This window comes from Lithobates pipiens, unplaced genomic scaffold (assembly GCF_037356315.1).
Source record: "Lithobates pipiens isolate NorthernLeopardFrog02 unplaced genomic scaffold, aLitPip1_a1.2 Scaffold_8, whole genome shotgun sequence".
NCBI classification, from domain to species: Eukaryota; Metazoa; Chordata; class Amphibia; order Anura; family Ranidae; genus Lithobates; species Lithobates pipiens.
The window spans coordinates 565,764,220-565,781,833 of NW_027507903.1; the positions used below are offsets into that span (position 1 = coordinate 565,764,220).

The window sequence follows — 17,614 nt, forward strand, 5'->3', positions numbered from 1 at the left end:
AAAGTGGTCTCTGCAGCGGATTCGCCACAAGATCACTTTTATCGGTGGCGGGAGAGGGCCCCCTCCCGCCTCTATCCGGTGCCTGGCGACGAGTAAGGAGAAGATGGCCCACACCCGTCTCCATATCATTGCAGGGCGGAAGTGACATTTTCATAGCTCTTAAAGGGACATTTTATTTTTTTTTCAAACTACATATAATTAATTTTTTATTTTTGTAATGCATTTTCAAGTGTAAATTTGAGATCTGAGGTCTTTTTTGACCCCAGATCTCATATTTAAGAGGTCCTGTCATGCTTTCTTTCTATTACAAGGGATGTTTACATTCCTTGTTATAGGAATAAAAATGACACAAAAATAACAGTGTAAAAATAAAAAATATTAGGTAAAATAAATCAGAAAAAACGTGCTCTGTCCCACCAAGCTCACATGCAGAGGCGAAGGCATACATGAGTAGTGCCCGCATATGAAAATGGTGTTCAAACCACACATGTGCGGTATAGCCGTGACTGTTGGAGCGAGCGCAATAATTCTAGACCTCCTCTGTAACTCAAAACATGCAACCTGTAGAATTTTGTAAACATCGCCTATGGAGATTTTTAACGGTAAATGTTTGTTGTCATTCTATGAGCGGAAGCAATTTTGAAGCGTGACAAAAGGTATCAATTTACTCAGCATAACATTATCTTTCACAATATAAAAAAAAACTTGGGCTAACTTTACTGTTGTCTTATTTTTTAATTTAAAAAAGTGTATTTTTTTCCAAAAAAAAGTGCGCTTGTAAGACCTCTGCGCAAATACGGTGTGACATAAAGTATTGCAACGACAGCCATTTTATTTTCTAGGGTGTTAGAAAAAAAATATATATAATGTTTGGGGGTTCTAAGTAACTTTCTAGCAAAAAAAAATGTGTTTAACCAAATGTGTAAACACCAAATCTCAGAAAGAGACTCGGTCCTTAAGTGGTTAAATAGTCCTGCTACACAGCACAGCCCTGTCTGTTAGATCAGGAGACCTGCCTTTTATAAGTAACACTTAGCCCTCATACACACGGTCGGAGATTCCGACAACCAAATCCGTCGCAGTAATTCAGACGGAATAATTCCGGAAGAGGTCCGGAAGTGATGTTGCATACACACGGTCGGACTAAATTGTCGGAAAATCCGATTGTACATAACGTGATGACGTTATTTCGTTACAACGGGACTACGTTCAGGCTAGTAGCCAATAGCTTTGGTCTAGGAATTTGATCTGAGCATGTGTGGCACTTTGTCCGTCGGAGTAGGCTACACATGATCGTATGTCCGATCGGAGCATTTTGTTGGAAAATTTTACCGGCAAGTTGGAAAACTTGGTCCGTCGAAATCTCCGACCGTGTGTACAAGGGCTTACAGGTGTTGTCCCTCCCATTCCCATTCCACATTGATAGGAGAAACAGCACACTGCTGAGCTCATCCTTCTGTTATCAGCATGTCCTTGTTAGCAAATGAGCACTGCAGCAAAAGAAGCAGCACAAGCCAGACTGGCTTCTTCTATTCAATTATATGTTCTGTTGTACCCTGTATGGAACAAGGCTGATATCAGATCAAATGTAGGTACTTAAACTGCTTGAATTTAAAAATATATAGTGTTGTGCAAATGTTTTAGGCATGTGTGAATTAATGCTGTAAAGTAAGAATACTTAAAAAAAAAAATATATATATATATATATATATATATATATATATAAGAGGGCCAGTATGGTGGCCCGTAATTATGGGAGGAGCCCGGAGGGTATATAATCAGACCACCCACAACGGTCTGTGTTGGTTCCAGTGCAAGGTACTGCACATCAAGGGGCCGACTCTTCTCAGCTCCCTCACGGTCGTCTATCTGTGTGTCCAATCGTAGGTGCACTTCGGCTTCTTCATTCGTGGTCTTCGTCGGCGGTTCCCGCTCATGGTCGCAGATAAGTAGTATCCGAATCTTTTCATGTCATGTGCAAACTTGCGGCTTATCATGCTTACTATCCTGCAGCCCTTTCGCAAAACCTACCTCTGAGTTGTTGACACTCATGTCCCGACATTGTTCGGCACAGCCGAGTCGCTGTCGGTTGTTCTCCAATATCACTCGCCATAGGCTTCACTGGTTATAAAATTCACTGTTCTCATGCTTTTTTTGAGATAAACAGGTATTGTTTGTATGGGTTTCTGTGGCTGATTGAGGTGTAATTAAACCCACCTGATGTCTTTCCTGCACTTGACTAGCCTGGGGGGATGGGTGGTTGATAGGTGTTTGGTTTCACAGTAAGGAATGGCATACACTCTACAACCAATTCGTATCAGATACTCCTCCTTACTGCCAATTTATATCAGATTCATCTCATACATTTTTGAGCTGATTCGTGTCAAATGCATTGCAGAGGCTGACTCTGCCAACTCACTGCATGTCCACGTAGTTGTACCTTTGAGATCGGTCGTATATCTTCATCGATTGTCCCACGCTCGGACCGCTACACACTCTCACTCTGTCGCAGGTAGGACTTTGTCGTTACCGCTCTTCTAAACTCCAATAGTTACCTTATCATGTTCGTTTTGCAAAGTCGCACTTACGCCACCGTAAGTCTATGTCATCTTTCATGTATTTCATCCTTTCTACCCAACGCGAGTTTACTCGAGCCGATCACTTCACGGTCGATGCAGTCAAATCCGACATTCAAGCCCCTTACTCATCTCGCATCTACGGCCGATTTGAAATCTAGTCGCAAACTTCGCTTCTATGTTTCGGATCCTCGGCAATCACAAGCCCCTTCAACCGTCATCACCATTTAGTTGATTCGAACCCAGCCATATCATCGGCAATACGGTCAGATCTGTCATACGAGCCCCGTAGTCACCTCATATCTACGGCCGATTTGAAATCTAGTCGCAACTTCGCTTCTATGTTTCGGATCCTTGGCAGTCACAAGCCCCTTCAACCGCCATCACCATTTAGTCGATTCAAACCCAGCCATATCATCTGCAACACGGGCAGATCTGTCATACGAGCCCTGTAGTCACCTCGCATCTACGGCTGTTTCGAATCTAGTCGCAACTTCGCTTCTATGTTTCGGATCATTGACAATCACCAGCCCCTTCAACCACCATCACAATTCAATCAATCCGAACCCAGCCATATCCTCAGCGATACGGTCGGATCCCATATACGAGCCTCTCAGTCGCATCTACGGAGGATTCGAGTCTAGTCGCAGTGTCGGCGCAACGATTCCAGTCCTTGCCAAACGCAACTCTAACAACCAAGCCGAATCCTGTTGCATCACCGACTCAAATGAGTCAAATCTTTCACAGACTATTCCATAGCTATAGCCCAGTTCAAACTAGTCACATCGACTGTACGAATTCAGCAGTACTTACATTTGACCTTCTCAGTCTATCCATACATGATCGTACACAATTCTCTCCACCAATTTGCTCAGTATTGCGCACGGTCATTCCTACATAATCACATTTCCTCTATAACCTTTCTTTCGCCTTTCAACAAAGCTGCGTTCTTGCAATCGCTGCAAGTCTTTCTGCATTTGGCTCAAAACTGCCAATCGTCTCCAGTAGCAACACTGCTGTTCACCTCATACCTACACACTTATAAATCCGCAAAACATTGCTTTCACCTTTCAAATAAAGCTGCTTCCTTGCAATCGCTGCGAGCATCGATGCAATGGCTCAATACGGCCACTCATCTCTAGTAGCAAAACGGCTGCTCTCCTCATTCCTACACACTTATAATTAAATTTATAGATTCAAATAAAGCTGCTTTCTTGCAATCGCTGCAAGCATCTCTGCAATAGCTTAATACGGCCACTCATCGTCTCCAGTAGCAACACAGCTGTTCACCTCATTCATTCATTCATTCATTCATTCTCACCTCATAATTCAATTTATAATTCAAATAAAGCCGCTTCCTTGCAATCGCTGCAAGCATTTCAGCAAATGGCTCAAACTGCCACTCATCGTCTCCAGTAGCAACACGGCTGCTCATCGTTTTCTCTGTCGCTTTCCCCTTTTAGGCCAGTTAGAACACCAGTTAGTCCACCCTGCACCAGGTTTGGACAGTATCTCCCAAAAAAAAAACAAAAAAAAAACCCATTGTCGAGGGCTTGCATCTTCACCAGGGGGCCAGCTTTGCCCCAAACAGCTCTTTGCAATCCCCATCGTCAAAACGAAATTCTCATGTCACCTTACTACAGGCTCCCGGTCAACTCAGTTCTCGACCACCAAGCAGTCGACTTCACAACTAGGGCATAAAGTCAGGTGTATAGTTCAATGGGATTCCCCCTTTCTCTTAAACACTCTTTCACTACATATTTTTACTTCACATACAGAATTTGACCTGCTCCTGAGGCGTTAGCAACTGTCACATACTTCTGTGCACTTCACTCTGTTTTCGAAGCACAAGCCTTCAATACGCAGACAAGGTCGCCTAATCTCCATACTTGCTGGCAGTGCAAGCATTAGTAGACCGAACCCACGTCAATTAACTACAGATCGCAACATTCCTACTTAGTATACCAGACTTCAGCTACCCACCCCAGTCCGCCCTGGGGCGCTCTGGTTCATTAGTCTGTGCCGAGCACAGACTGACACCCGAGCTATCGGTTACCTAGCCAGTCACCTCCTGGCTCACCTCGGTTGTTACGCATTCTTTTGAGTTTTCTAAAGTCACACTCAACAGCGCTCGAGCGCAAACCAACTGTCACTATGGCTGTCGTTCCTTGTCCTATTCTTCTTGTTTCCTTCCGCATTTCATCTTATCTACCCAACGCAACTATCCCCTCCTACCTTTGCAACTTACCTCAAACATACGCACCCCCCCCTTGCTTTTAGTTGACGCCATGTCGCAGGCAGACAGTGAGGACTTTGCCTCAGCCCTGCCATTACCCTTTACGGGCTCAGCAAGCGGCGGTTTACAGTCTCACAAGAGCTTGGACCAATAAAAAAAAAAAAAAAGAATAATAAAAAAATTAAAAATAAACTCATAGCAGAACGGTGTCGCAGGAGTAAATCCTACCCTGCTGCAGCCAGGAAACCAAGCCTTTAGGCTACTGTTTCCACCGCCAGTGGCAGCCCTTCCAGGCACCACTTCAGTCTATCTTCTTTGCGACTACTCAGCTGCACTCCTGGGTAACCACACTGTCAGCAGCAGTCCCCGAAGTCCAAGCAGAGTGACAGCCCTGGAGGTACGCCCAGCCATGCCCCTACCAGCTCCAGTCACCACCGTCATTCCTGTACCTTCACTTACAGATACACCCAACTTCTGCACCATCGTCTTCCCTGCACACATTGTCCTAGCAGGGCATCTAGGAGGACATCTTGGATGACAACGACGTTAACTTAGCATCCCTCCTCATAGCAGTACACAACTTGGCCTAGAACAAATCATATTCGCAGGGAGATGTCTCCATCATCCTGAAGACCAGAGACCCTTTACTTAATCGCAAGCTCACTGTCACAGAGTTTGTGCGGGCCTTGGGGACAGTCAGAGACATGCTAGGCAGAGCAACCCCAACAGGAGGGTAGAATTGGACCCGTATCTGCACGCAGCAGGTCACAAGTACGCAGGGTGCCCATCCTTTGACTATCACTGCTCATTTTCAGCCAAGGCAGCATCCAGACTCAATGGGATCTTTTACCTCCCATCTTTTAGTGTTTCTCTTCCAGGCAAAGACCCTGACTAAATCCTTAAATTAAGATGTGCCAGCTATAGCAGATCTGCCCATGAGAGTCGAATTTCTCACAAATTGGAATGGCATGCCAATGTGTATTCCCTCAGCATCTCTCTCTTCATCTCAGGTAGTCATGGTCACCGCAGCCTCCACAGGTCCTCGCCTCAATTTTGGCCAAATTGGGTTTATAGGGCCATGGCCGTCAGAAATCCTCTTGATTCCTGGGTTCAGTTAGTCCTCCTCTTTGTTCGACCTCTACCCCATTGTCGCAGCAGCTTAAGTCTGGTGCAACAACTGGGCAGGACAAACCGTGACGTTCGCCACAGACAACCAAGCTACAGCCAGTATTATAAATAAAGGAGGTCCTAGTAGCTGGCCATCGTGGCCTTCCTGTGCAGGCTGGTGCCACTATCCCCACAGCACCAATCTAACGTCCTATGCGTCCACATCCCAGACAAACGCAATAATCTGGCCGACGCACTACCCGTTAACTTTGCTTCGTTATTTTTTGCAGGAACCTGGAACCGACCCGTCCAGGTCTCTTATCCCACACTGGTCGTAGCTAACCTCGGATTCAAACAACACTTTCACGACGCTACCTGCCTTATTAATCTTTCACTATCTCACAACACCCTGAAGGCCTACCGGGCAGCCTAGAGGTTCTATGTCAGGTTACTAGCCTCAAACCCCAGAGCAATACCAAGAGTTCTCCATCACATCCTGGTCTTCATATTATGCCACCGCACACAGTTGGCATTGTCACACAATACCTTAGACCCCACTCAGCTGACATCCAGTATTTCATCCTAACAAACCGTCTTGTTCGCCGCCCATACGGTCAAGACCATGTTGTGTGGTATTCACAGGCAATGACCCCAAATCAGTATCAAACGGCTACCCGTCACCAGCGCCATATTCCGAGACATGTCTTTCATCCTGTCACATTCCCCTTTTGGCTAAATTCAGCCTGGTCCTTCAAGCAGCCATCTACCTGGCTTTCTACAGCTTCTTACGTCCCAGTGAATACTGTCACCATCCCAGTTGTAAAGTGTTACATAGACGCCACCTCACACACCATCAGACTTCATCTTGCTCCTCAGCGTGTCCAAAACACAATAGTCCGGTCCAGGGGTTGACCTAAAACCTTTCCAAACTCTCAAAGCCTGGTGCCCCGTGTCCATCCTAGATCAATATTTGGCCCATATGTTTGATCCCTCGCAGGACAGCCCATTACTACCGTTCTCGATTAGTACCCCAGGCAGCAACCAGTTCATTAGTCACGTCAGGTTCCTTTTGAGCAAATTAGGCCAGGACCTTGGTCATTTTCTTGGACATTCTTTTGCACTGGAGCAGCCTCACGAAACGGGGTCCCAGTCCACGCGATCAAAGATGGGCAGGCGGGAATCCACCTGCTTTATGCGATACATCTCCAATCCACAAGTGGAAATGTCCTGAGCCTTCAGAAACTTTGCCCCGTAGTGTCTTGTTGTACATAAATTAATAATTACCTCCCTACACCAAATCTTTTGCAGCCTTCTCTTGGCATATCGCCCAGCAGAGCAGGGCTCACCGCCCAGCTCACCAGGGCTTACCTTACAGCAGACCAAGGGCACAATTCAGGTCTATTTTATGTTGTTAGTCTTGTGACGTGTTTATGTGTTCTTTCATATCTCTTACAGCGGAGGGCTCCAACCATAAATAAGAGGGCCAGTATGGTGGCCCGTAATTATGGGAGGAGCCCGGAGGGTATATAATCAGACCACCCACAACGGTCTGTGTTGGTTCCAGTGCAAGGTACCCACCCACCCATTTCCCTTCTCAGAGTACTTCACTTAAAACACGTTTCTCTACAGAAACATCCATTTACTTTCTTAAGGTATGTGGCCTTCTCTTGGCATATCGCCCAGCAGAGCAGGGCTCACCGCCCAGCTCACCAGGGCTTACCTTACAGCAGACCAAGGGCACAATTCAGGTCTATTTTATGTTGTTAGTCTTGTGACGTGTTTATGTGTTCTTTCATATCTCTTACAGCGGAGGGCTCCAACCATAAATATATATATATATATATATATTAACTGATGAGTCAAAATGTAAAATATTTGGCTGTAGCAGGGGGCAGTTTGTCCACCGAAGGGCTGGAGAGTGGTACAATGATTGTCTGTGGGCAACAGTGAAGCATGGTGGAGGTTCCTTGCAAGTTTGGGGCTAGATTTCTGCAAATGGAGTTGGAGATTTGGTCAGGATCAATGGTGTTCTCAATGCTGAGAAATACAGGTAGATACTAATCCATCATGCCATACCATCAGGGAGGAGTGTGATTGGCTCCAAATGTATTCTGCAGCAGGATAACGACCCCAAACATACAGTCAATGTCACTAGGAACTATCTTCAGCGTAAAGAAGAACAAAGAGTCCCGGAAGTGATGGTTTGGCTCCCAAAAGACCCTGATCTTAAAATCATGGAGTCTGTCTGGGATTACATGAAGAGACAGAAGGATTTGAGGCAGCCGACATCCACAGCAGATCTGTGGTTAGTTCTCCAAAATGTTTGGAACAACCTACCAAGTTCCTTCAAAATCTGTGTGCAAGTTGCGGTTTGGAAGGCAAAGGGGGTCACACCGAATATGGATATGATTTAGATTTCTCTTTTGTTCATTTACTTTTTTTTTACTCATTTTATTAATTGATAAAAATAAATTATTAACGCTTCTATTTCTTGCTTTCTTCATGTACAGCATATTTTCACACCTGCCTAAAACTTTTGTACGGTACTGTACATTAAATGATGTATTGAGCTTTAAACAAAATGAATACATGTAAATGTATCTATATCTGCCTGGCATTCAGCTTAAATTATATCTGAATCCAGTGACTAGAGAAGGTAACGTTTAAAAGCCCAGACAGGTTTATTTTTTTATATCTTTGTCTTGTTGAGGAGATTTCCGTTCAGTTCCTGTCCAAAGGATGCAACAGGAAGTGAGTGGAAGTCCCAATGAAGTGAGATTACCTCTCTTAGATAGATAAGATAGATAGACAACAATGACATTTGAGTATGTGGGCACTGCTCTGTGCAGACATACTGTGAGCCAAATCCAGTGTTGATGTAACCCTGGGGGTGTGTCTACTATGACCTGGGCTCACAGGAAGTGGGTTGAATGATGTTGGATGGTACCTTGGATCACTGAGTCTGCGGGGAATCAGTACCAGTGAGGGAGTTAGGGCTAAGGTAAGTAAAAGTGTTGTTTACCGGTACATTAAGTAAAAATGAGCATTCAACTCTTACATGGCATGGGAAGACCCATTGCAAAAGTAGTTTTTTCAGCTGTAAAGCCCAACTCTGAAACACCTTAGAATTATCCCTTGCAGTGGGGCTGCACCTGCACTGCAAGGGTTAACCACTTGTTTTGTCTAGGGGAGAGGAGAAGCTCTTTTACTTACCTGATCCTCTGCTCCCCAACAGATGGTACTCCTCCACACTCCAGTAGTGGATTGTCTTTGGCATCATCATGCCCAATGCAGGACTATGGAGCCTGCATTAGTCTTGACATCAGAGCCTTAGACTATATTGTCTAAGGTGCTGCAAGAACCAGTCTAGTAGTACGGAGGAGAGGAGGATCAGGTAAGTAAATCTTCTTCTCTGTGTCCCTTATACCTAAAAGAGCAATTTTTTGCGCAGTTGGGCTTTAATATATAAAATACATGTGTGATTTCATATGTAGATTTCAGATACTGGAGCATTTGAATGAACTATTGAAATCGTTTTGAGATTTTTATCTGAAGTGTGCAGGTGCGACATATCCTTACTTTGTGTACCCCCAGTGTTTCAGAGAGATTTGAGGAGAACAAAATGAATCCTAATAACCTGGGAATTATCTTCGGCCCAACGCTGATTCGTCCATCTCCTGGACAGGACAAGCCTATGACCTGTCTGCTGGATTCTGGCTACCAGGCACAAGCTGTCGAATTCCTCATCAACAACTATGAGAAAATATTTGGAATGGACGAGCTTCCTGTATCCGGCCACCAGGGAGCAGCAGAGGAGCCATCTGAGGCAGAATTGGATTCTGTTGAGTTACTAGTGCCAGAAGTAAGAAATAATTGCAACTTTACTGCGTTATATAACCTGATTTAGCATTTTTCAGTTTTACTAAATAAACCCCATACAGTAGTTAAAGTAGAACTATGGGCAAAACTTTTATTTTTGAATAGAGCAAGGTTGGGTTATAACCCCTGTCAGATTTTTTTTCCCCATCTGTGTCCCATTGCAGAGATTTTCCTTCACTTCCTGTCCCATAGCCAAACAGGAAGTGAGAGCAAATCCAAGCAAATTAAAGTAAATTCTTGGGAACCCCCAGGTCACCAGAACTAGTGTCCCCATTGGAAGATTTCCTCTCTATTACTTTTCTGGGGACAACCCGAAATTTACTTTCAATTTTAATGATAAACAGAACAAATAAAGAGAGAAGGAATCTCCTTAACAATGGCACAGACAGCAATAAAAACTGACAAGCATTCTAATCGCTCTCTACCCTATCCAATACAAAAAAAAAAGTTTTGCCTTAAGTTATACTTTAACCACTTGCCGACAGGGCCATAGCCGAATGATGGCTATAGCGTGGTCATCTAGTTCTGGGAGGGCGTACTATAATGTCCTCCCAGACTCGCGCTTCCCACGCGCCCCCTGGGGCATGCACCCGGAAGCCTCCATGATCGCTGGGTCCTCTGGATTCAGCACATCACGGATTGTTGTAAAGGGCAGATGACAGCGGTCCTTTACCATGTGATCGCTCTGTCCAATGATGGAACAATCATTTGTCAACAAACCGGCACATGTCTTGTTCAGCTCTCTCCTATCCTCGCATGCGATTGGTATAGTGTGTGAGGAGAGGAGGGACCCGGTGCAGCAGTGCAAGTGGGCTGTCTCTGGAGTGCCCACAGGGCTAATCTGTACCCAATCATGCCTCATCCATGCCTCATGCATGCCACTCTGTGCCTCATACAGTACATGCTCATCTGTGCCTCATACATGCTCATCTGTGCCTCATACATGTCAATCTGTGCCTCATACAGTACATGCCCATCCATGCCTCATACATGCCCATCCGTGCTTCATACATGCTCATCTGTGCCTCATACATGCCCATTAATGCCTCATATATGCCCACTGGTGCCTCATACATGCCTCTCTGTGCCTTATCCATGCCTCACTGTGCCTCATACGTGCCCATCCATGCCCATCTATGCCTCATCTGTGCCCACCTATGACACACCCATTCCCATCCATGCCTCATACATGTCCATCCATGCCTTATCCGTGCCTCATCCTTGCCCATCCATGCCACATACGTACCTCATCTGTGCTCCTCCGTGCCCATCCATGCCCATCCACAGAATAGTCATGCATATATATATCTATATCTATCTATATCTATATATATAAAATAAAAGTATAATTACTAATATATGTTGGAAGTGCTGTTATTTTAATTTTATTTTATAATTGCACAATTCTATAATATGATGCACTAGTTAACACACAGTATGTTATGAGGTAAGTTCTGCACTAATTTAGTTGTATTATTTTCAGGGGTAGGCAACACCCGGCACTGGTGCCACAAGCGGCACTCAAAGCCTCTTTAGCTGGCACTCAACTCCCTCCCCATCAGCAGAGCAGCGCAGGGAAGTGTCAGTGAGACACAAATGCATTACAATTTCAGAATTCCTTACACCGTACCTGCACTGAGGGGGAGGCACTGTGCCCCCACACATTGTAAAAGATAGGAAATGTTGTTTGGTTCTCTTAAGCCGCGTACACACGTAGCGGTATGTCCGACGTACTTAGTCTGGCGGACTTCCGCCAGACTGTCCGTCGGAATTTCCGAACGGGCTACTTGCCCACACACGGCACTTTTTGAGCGGACTAATACGGTGTACTAATTCGGCTCCCGGATTCCGATAAGCCCCCCGCCCGCAGACCCCGACAACCAACGGCCAGGGTTGTCGGGAAGAGGCCCTTGTCCTCATCAACATGGGGACAAGGTGCTTTGGGGTGGGGGAGCCGCGCGCGCGGCCCCCCCTTCCCCAAGGCACCCCCCATGTTGAGGGCACGTGGCCTGGTACAGCTCAGGAGGGGGGGCGCTCGCTCGCCCCCCTTTCCTGGCCGGCCGGGTAGCGTGCTCGGACAAGGGTCTGTTGTGGACTTGGGGGGAACCCCCACGCCGATTTTTTTCGGCGTTGGGGGTTCCCCTTTAAGTCCATACCAGGCGGCGGGGCCAGCGACGTCTCCCTCGTGGGCCCCGCCTACCTGGAGACCCGCTCGAAATTAGCGGACTTTTCTCCGGGCGGGAAAAGTCCGCTCATTTCAAAAGTATGGCGGACTGGCACACACACGGCCGGATTGTTCGCCCGAAATGCGAGTACGACGGAAAGATTGGTGTGCAACACGGCATTCTAAGTCTGCCGTACTTTCGGGTCAAAAAAGTATGCCGGAGGCTACACACGGGGGGATTGTTTGGCGGACTTGAGTTTGCCGGACTTTTCCACCGGATTGTTTGATCGTGTGTACGCGGCATTACTTTGCTGTAGCTGCAATCGTCAGCTTTTGTGATGGGGAAGAGATTGAGTGCAGTTATGCTGGGGGGGGGATCCCTGTTCCCAGGAGGAGGAGGACTGTCATTGGCCACTGCTAAAGCCAATCACAGACCTGCTAGCCCCGCCCACCATCTAGAGGAAGATGACTCACTTGGTTGCCACTACCAATCTCAGAAAGAAGGGATTTCACTGTGAAAACCAAAATCAGGTGACAGTTGAGCTACTGTTGAGCTTCTGGGAACATTGTTGAAATTATTCCTGAACCTTTGCATCACTTAGTACTGAACCCCTCTGCACTCTGTGTCCCTTTAAGCCACAGCCAGTATTCAGCAGAATGAAACTCACACCCATCCACTTTTTCTCAGCTGCGGGGGCCCAACTTATGATTCTACACAAAGGCCCACTGTTTTCAGAAAATGCCCCTGACCTGAGCTCATCATTGTCCATCCATTCCAGATGCTTGTATGTGACATTGCATACATCACATATATCACATACAAGCATGTGGGCTGGATGCAAGAGTTGGATCAGCAGGATGACTGTGCCAGGACAGGTAGATATGTCTCATCTCGGCTTCCTTTCGCCACTCTGGTTATCAAACATATCATGAATGAGAAGAGGATACAATGGTGGAGCAGATGAGCAGGAGGGGTTCAGAGGTGGGCAGATGAGCAGGAGGGTACAGTGTTGAAAGAGATGAGAAGGGGGTTCAGCAGTGGGACAGAAGAGCGGGGCGTACAGTGTTGGGCCAGATGAGCAGGGGGGTACAGTGTTGCGCCAGATGAGCAGGGGGGTTTAGTGTTGGGGCGGATGAGAAGGGGGGTTCAATCGTGGGACAGAAAAGCAGGGGGTAGAACAGTGGAGCAGATGTGAAAGGAGGTGTATTGGTGGGATAGATGAGCAGGGGGTTACAGTGGTGGGGCAGGAGAGCAGGGGGAACAGAGGTGGCCACATTCATGCCACATCTGTGCCCATCCATGCCTCAGCCATGCTAATCCATGCCTCATCCGTGCCTCATGCATGCCACATCTGTACTGAGTGCTCTTCCGTGCCCTTCCATACCTCATCCGTGCCCATCCATGCCTCATCCATGTCAACTCAGTTCTCATCTGTGCCACATCAGTGCTCATCCATGGCACATCCATGCCACATAAGTGCTCATCCTGACAGTGCTCTCTATATGTTGGGCCTCTGTATGTGGTCAGGCTGTGTAAAAGTCTCACACATGTCGTATTGTCATATCATCATAGGAGGAGTAGCAGAATGTATTTTGGAGTGTAATTTTTGCTATGTACATGCTATGTGTTAGAAATGTTGCATAAATTCACCACTTTGTGTAAAAAAAAATGTGTTTTCATTTTCTTTCCACATTTTCCAAAAACTTGTGGAAAAAAATGACATTTTCAAAAGACTCATTATGCCTTATAGATTATATATTGTGATGTTTGGTTTTCAAAATGAGGTAATTTTATGGGTGTTTTCATTGTCCTGGTGCTTCAGGGCCTTCAAAAATGTAAAAGGTAGTGAAAAATGAAATGTGTTATGTGTACAGTGCGCCTTGCAAAAGTATTTACCCCCCCCCACCCCCTTGGCATTTTTCATGTTTTGTTGCCTCACAACCTGGAATTAACATGGATTGTTTGAGGATTTTCATCAATTAATTTACAGAACATGCCCACAATGTTGAAGATTTTTTTTTATTGTGAAGCAAACAAATAGGACAAAATAACAGAAAAAGTCAATGTGCATAACTATTCACCCCCTAAAGCCAATACTTTGTAGAGCCACCTTTTACAGCTATCACAGCTCCAAGTCGCTTTGGATAAGTCTCTATGAACTTACAACATCTTACCACTGGGATTTTTGACCATTCATTCTTGCAAAACTGCTCCAGCTCCTTCAAGTTGGATGGTTGGCGCTTGTGAACAGCAATCTTTAAGTCTGACCACAGATTTTCTATTGGATTGAGGTCTGGGCTTTGACTAGGCCATTCCAACACATTTACATGTTTCCCCTAAAATCACTCAAGTGTTGCTTTAGTTTGGGGTCATTATCCTGCTGGGAGGTGAACCTCCATCCTAGTCTCAAATCACACACAGAGTGGTACAGGTTTTGCTCAAGAATATCCCTATATTTAGCACCTTCCATCTTTGCCTCAACTCTGACCAGTTTCCCAGTCCCGACTGCTGAAAAACATCCAGCATGATGCTGCCACCACCATGTTTCACTGTGGGGATGGCGTTCTTTGGGTGATGTGATGTGTTGGATTTGCGCTAGACATAGCGTTTTCTTTGATGGCCAAAAAATTTAATTTTAGTCTCATCAGACCAGAGCACCTTCCTCCATACAATTTGGGAGTCTCCCACGTGCCTTTTCGCAAACTCAAAAGGTGCCATTTTATTTAATGGCTAGTAATGGCTTTCTTCTGGCCACTCTGCCATGAAGCCCAACTCTGTGAAGAGTATGGCTTATTTTCGTACTATGTACAGATACTCCAGTCTCTGTTGTGGAACTCTGCAGCTCCTCCAGGGTTACCTTATGTCTCTGTGCTGCCTCTGTGATTAATGCCCTCCTTGCCTGGTCCGTGAGTTTTGGTGTGCAGCCATCTCTTGGCAGGTTTGCTGTTGTGCCATGTTCTTTCCATTTGGTTATGATATTTTTGATGGTACTCCTAGGTATCATCAAAGATTTGGATATTTTTTTATAACCTAACCCTGACTTGTACTTCTCAACAACATTGTCCCTTACTTGTTTGGAGAGTTTGTTGGTCTTTATGGCAGTGTTTGGTTAGTTGAGTCTCTTGTTTAGGTGTTTCAGCCTCTGGGGCCTTTCAAAAAGGTGTGTATATGTAATGACAGATCATGTGACACTTAGATTGCACACAGGTGGACATGATTTCACAAATTATGTGACTTCTGAAGGTAATTGGTTGCACCAGAGCTTTTCATGGGCTTCATAACAAAGGTGGTGAATACATACACACATGCCAATTATACATTTTTTTATTTCTGAAAAATAGTTTTATGTATATATTTTTCTAATTTTACTTCACCAACTTAGACTATTGTGTTCTGATCCATCACATATAATTCAGATTAAAAAACATTTGAACTAAAGGATGTAATGTAACAAAATAGGTAAAAAGCCAAGGGGATGAATACTTTTGCAAGGCACTGTATGTCCCTAGAACACCTGATGATACCCCCTGCATGTTGGGACTCTGTATGTGCCCAGACTGTGAAAGTCTCACACATGTGGTATCGCCATACTCGAGAGGAGTAGTAGGATGTATTGTGGGGTGTAATTTGTGGTATGCATATGCTGTGTGAGAGAAATAACCTGTTAATATGACAATTTTGTGAAAAAAAAAAAAATCTTCTTATTGCAAAGAATTGTGGGAAAAAATTACAACTTCAAAAAACTCACCATGCCTCTTACTAATTACCTTGGAATGTCTACTTTCCAAAAAGGGGGAATTTGGGGGGTATTTGTGCTTTTCTGGCTTCTTAGTGTCTCAAATGATATAGGCCTTCAGTACATCAATTGTGATCAGGTGTGATCAATTTTCAGTGATTGGCACCATAGCTTGTAGACTCTATAACTTTTACAAAGACCAAATAATATACATTGATTTGGGTTATTTTTACCAAAGATATGTAGCAATATAAATTTTGGACAAAATTTATGAAGAAATTAAATTAAATTAAATACCACCAAAAGAAAGCTCTATTTATGTGTAAAAAAAGGACAACATTTTCATATGGGTTGCATGTCTGAGTAATTGTCATTTAAAATATGAAAGCTCTGAAAGCTGAAAAATGGCCTGGTTGGGAAAGGGGGTATAAGTGCCCAGTGGGCAAGTGGTTAAGGTACTGAACTTCGTTTTCCTGTTTGGAGCTGTTGCTCTACTGTAATTTGTAGGGGATAGAAAGGGACCAGACAGAACAAAGATTAAGTAGAAAAAAGAATGTAAATGAAAAAAAAACCATAGAGAATAAAACAAAATAAGAAAACAATTTAAGAGAATGTAAAGGATTAGGAAGGGTTAGATTAAATAAAGGGAAAAGAGACTAACTTGGGCAATAGATAATAATAGACAATTAGCTCATAGGACTTTAGCTAATAGGTACAGTGGTGTGAAAAAGTGTTTGCCCCCTTCCTCATTTCCTGTTCCTTTGCATGTTTGTCACACTTAAGTGTTTCGGAACATCAAACCAATTTAAACAATAGTCAAGGACAACACAAGTAAACACAAAATGCAATTTGTAAATGAAGGTGTTTATTATTAAAGGTGAAAAAAAATCCAAACCATCATGGCCCTGTGTGAAAAAGTGATTGCCCCCTAAACCTAATAACTGGTTGGGCCACCCTTAGCAGCAACAACTGCAACCAAGCGTTTGCGATAACGTGCAATGAGGCTTTTACAGCGTCCTGGAGGAATTTTGGCCCACTCATCTTTGCAGAATTGTCCTAATTCAGTTACATTAGAGGGTTTTCGAGCATGAACGGCCTTTTTAAGGTCATACCACAACATCTCAATAGGATTCAGGTCAGGACTTTGGCTAGGCCACTCCAAAGTCTTCATTTTGTTTTTCTTCAGCCATTCGGTGGTGGACTTGCTGGTGTGTTTAGGATCATTGTCCTGCTGCAGAACCCAAGTTCGTTTCAGCTTGAGTACACGAACAGATGGTCGGACATTCTCCTTCAGGATCTCTTGGTAGACAGCAGAATTCATAGTTCCTTTTATCACGGCAAGTCTCCCAGGTCCTGAAGCAGCAAAACAGCCCCAGACCATCACACTACCACCACCATATTTTACTGTTGGTATAATGTTCTTTTTATGAAATGCAGTGTTCCTTCTACGCCAGATATACTTGGACACACACCTTCCAAAGAGTTCCACTTTTGTCTCATCGGTCCACAGAATGTTATCCCAAAAGTCTTGGGGATCATCAAGATGTGTTGTGGAGAAATTGAGACGAGCTTTGATGTTCTTTTTGCTCAGCAGTAGTTTTCTCCTTGGAACTCTGCCATGCAGGCCATTTTTGCCCAGTCTTTACCTGATGGTGGAGGCATGAACGCTGACCTTAACTGAGGCAAGTGAGGCCTGCAGTTCCTTGGACGTTGTTGTGGGGTCTTTTGTGACCTCTTGGATGAGTCGTCGCTGCGCTCTTGGGGTAATTTTGGGCGGCCGGCCACTCCTGGGAAGGTTCACCACTGTTCCATGTCTTCGCCATTTGTGGATAATGGCTCTCACTGTGGTTCGCTGGATTCCCAAAGCTTTGGAAATGGCTTTATAACCCTTTCCAGACTGATAGATCTCAATTAC

The 17,614-nt window shown here is 44.8% G+C and overlaps 1 protein-coding gene across 2 annotated transcripts in view; it reads left to right on the forward strand.

Annotated features, from left to right (window-relative positions):
- GMIP (GEM interacting protein) overlaps positions 1–17,614 on the forward strand; it is a 122,728-nt gene that overhangs the window by 99,305 nt on the left and 5,809 nt on the right. For both annotated transcript variants that reach the window (XM_077470116.1, XM_077470118.1), the window contains exon 19: positions 9,514–9,781. In XM_077470116.1, coding sequence (XP_077326242.1) covers positions 9,514–9,781 — 268 coding nt within the window. The remainder of the gene's footprint in view (positions 1–9,513; positions 9,782–17,614) is intronic.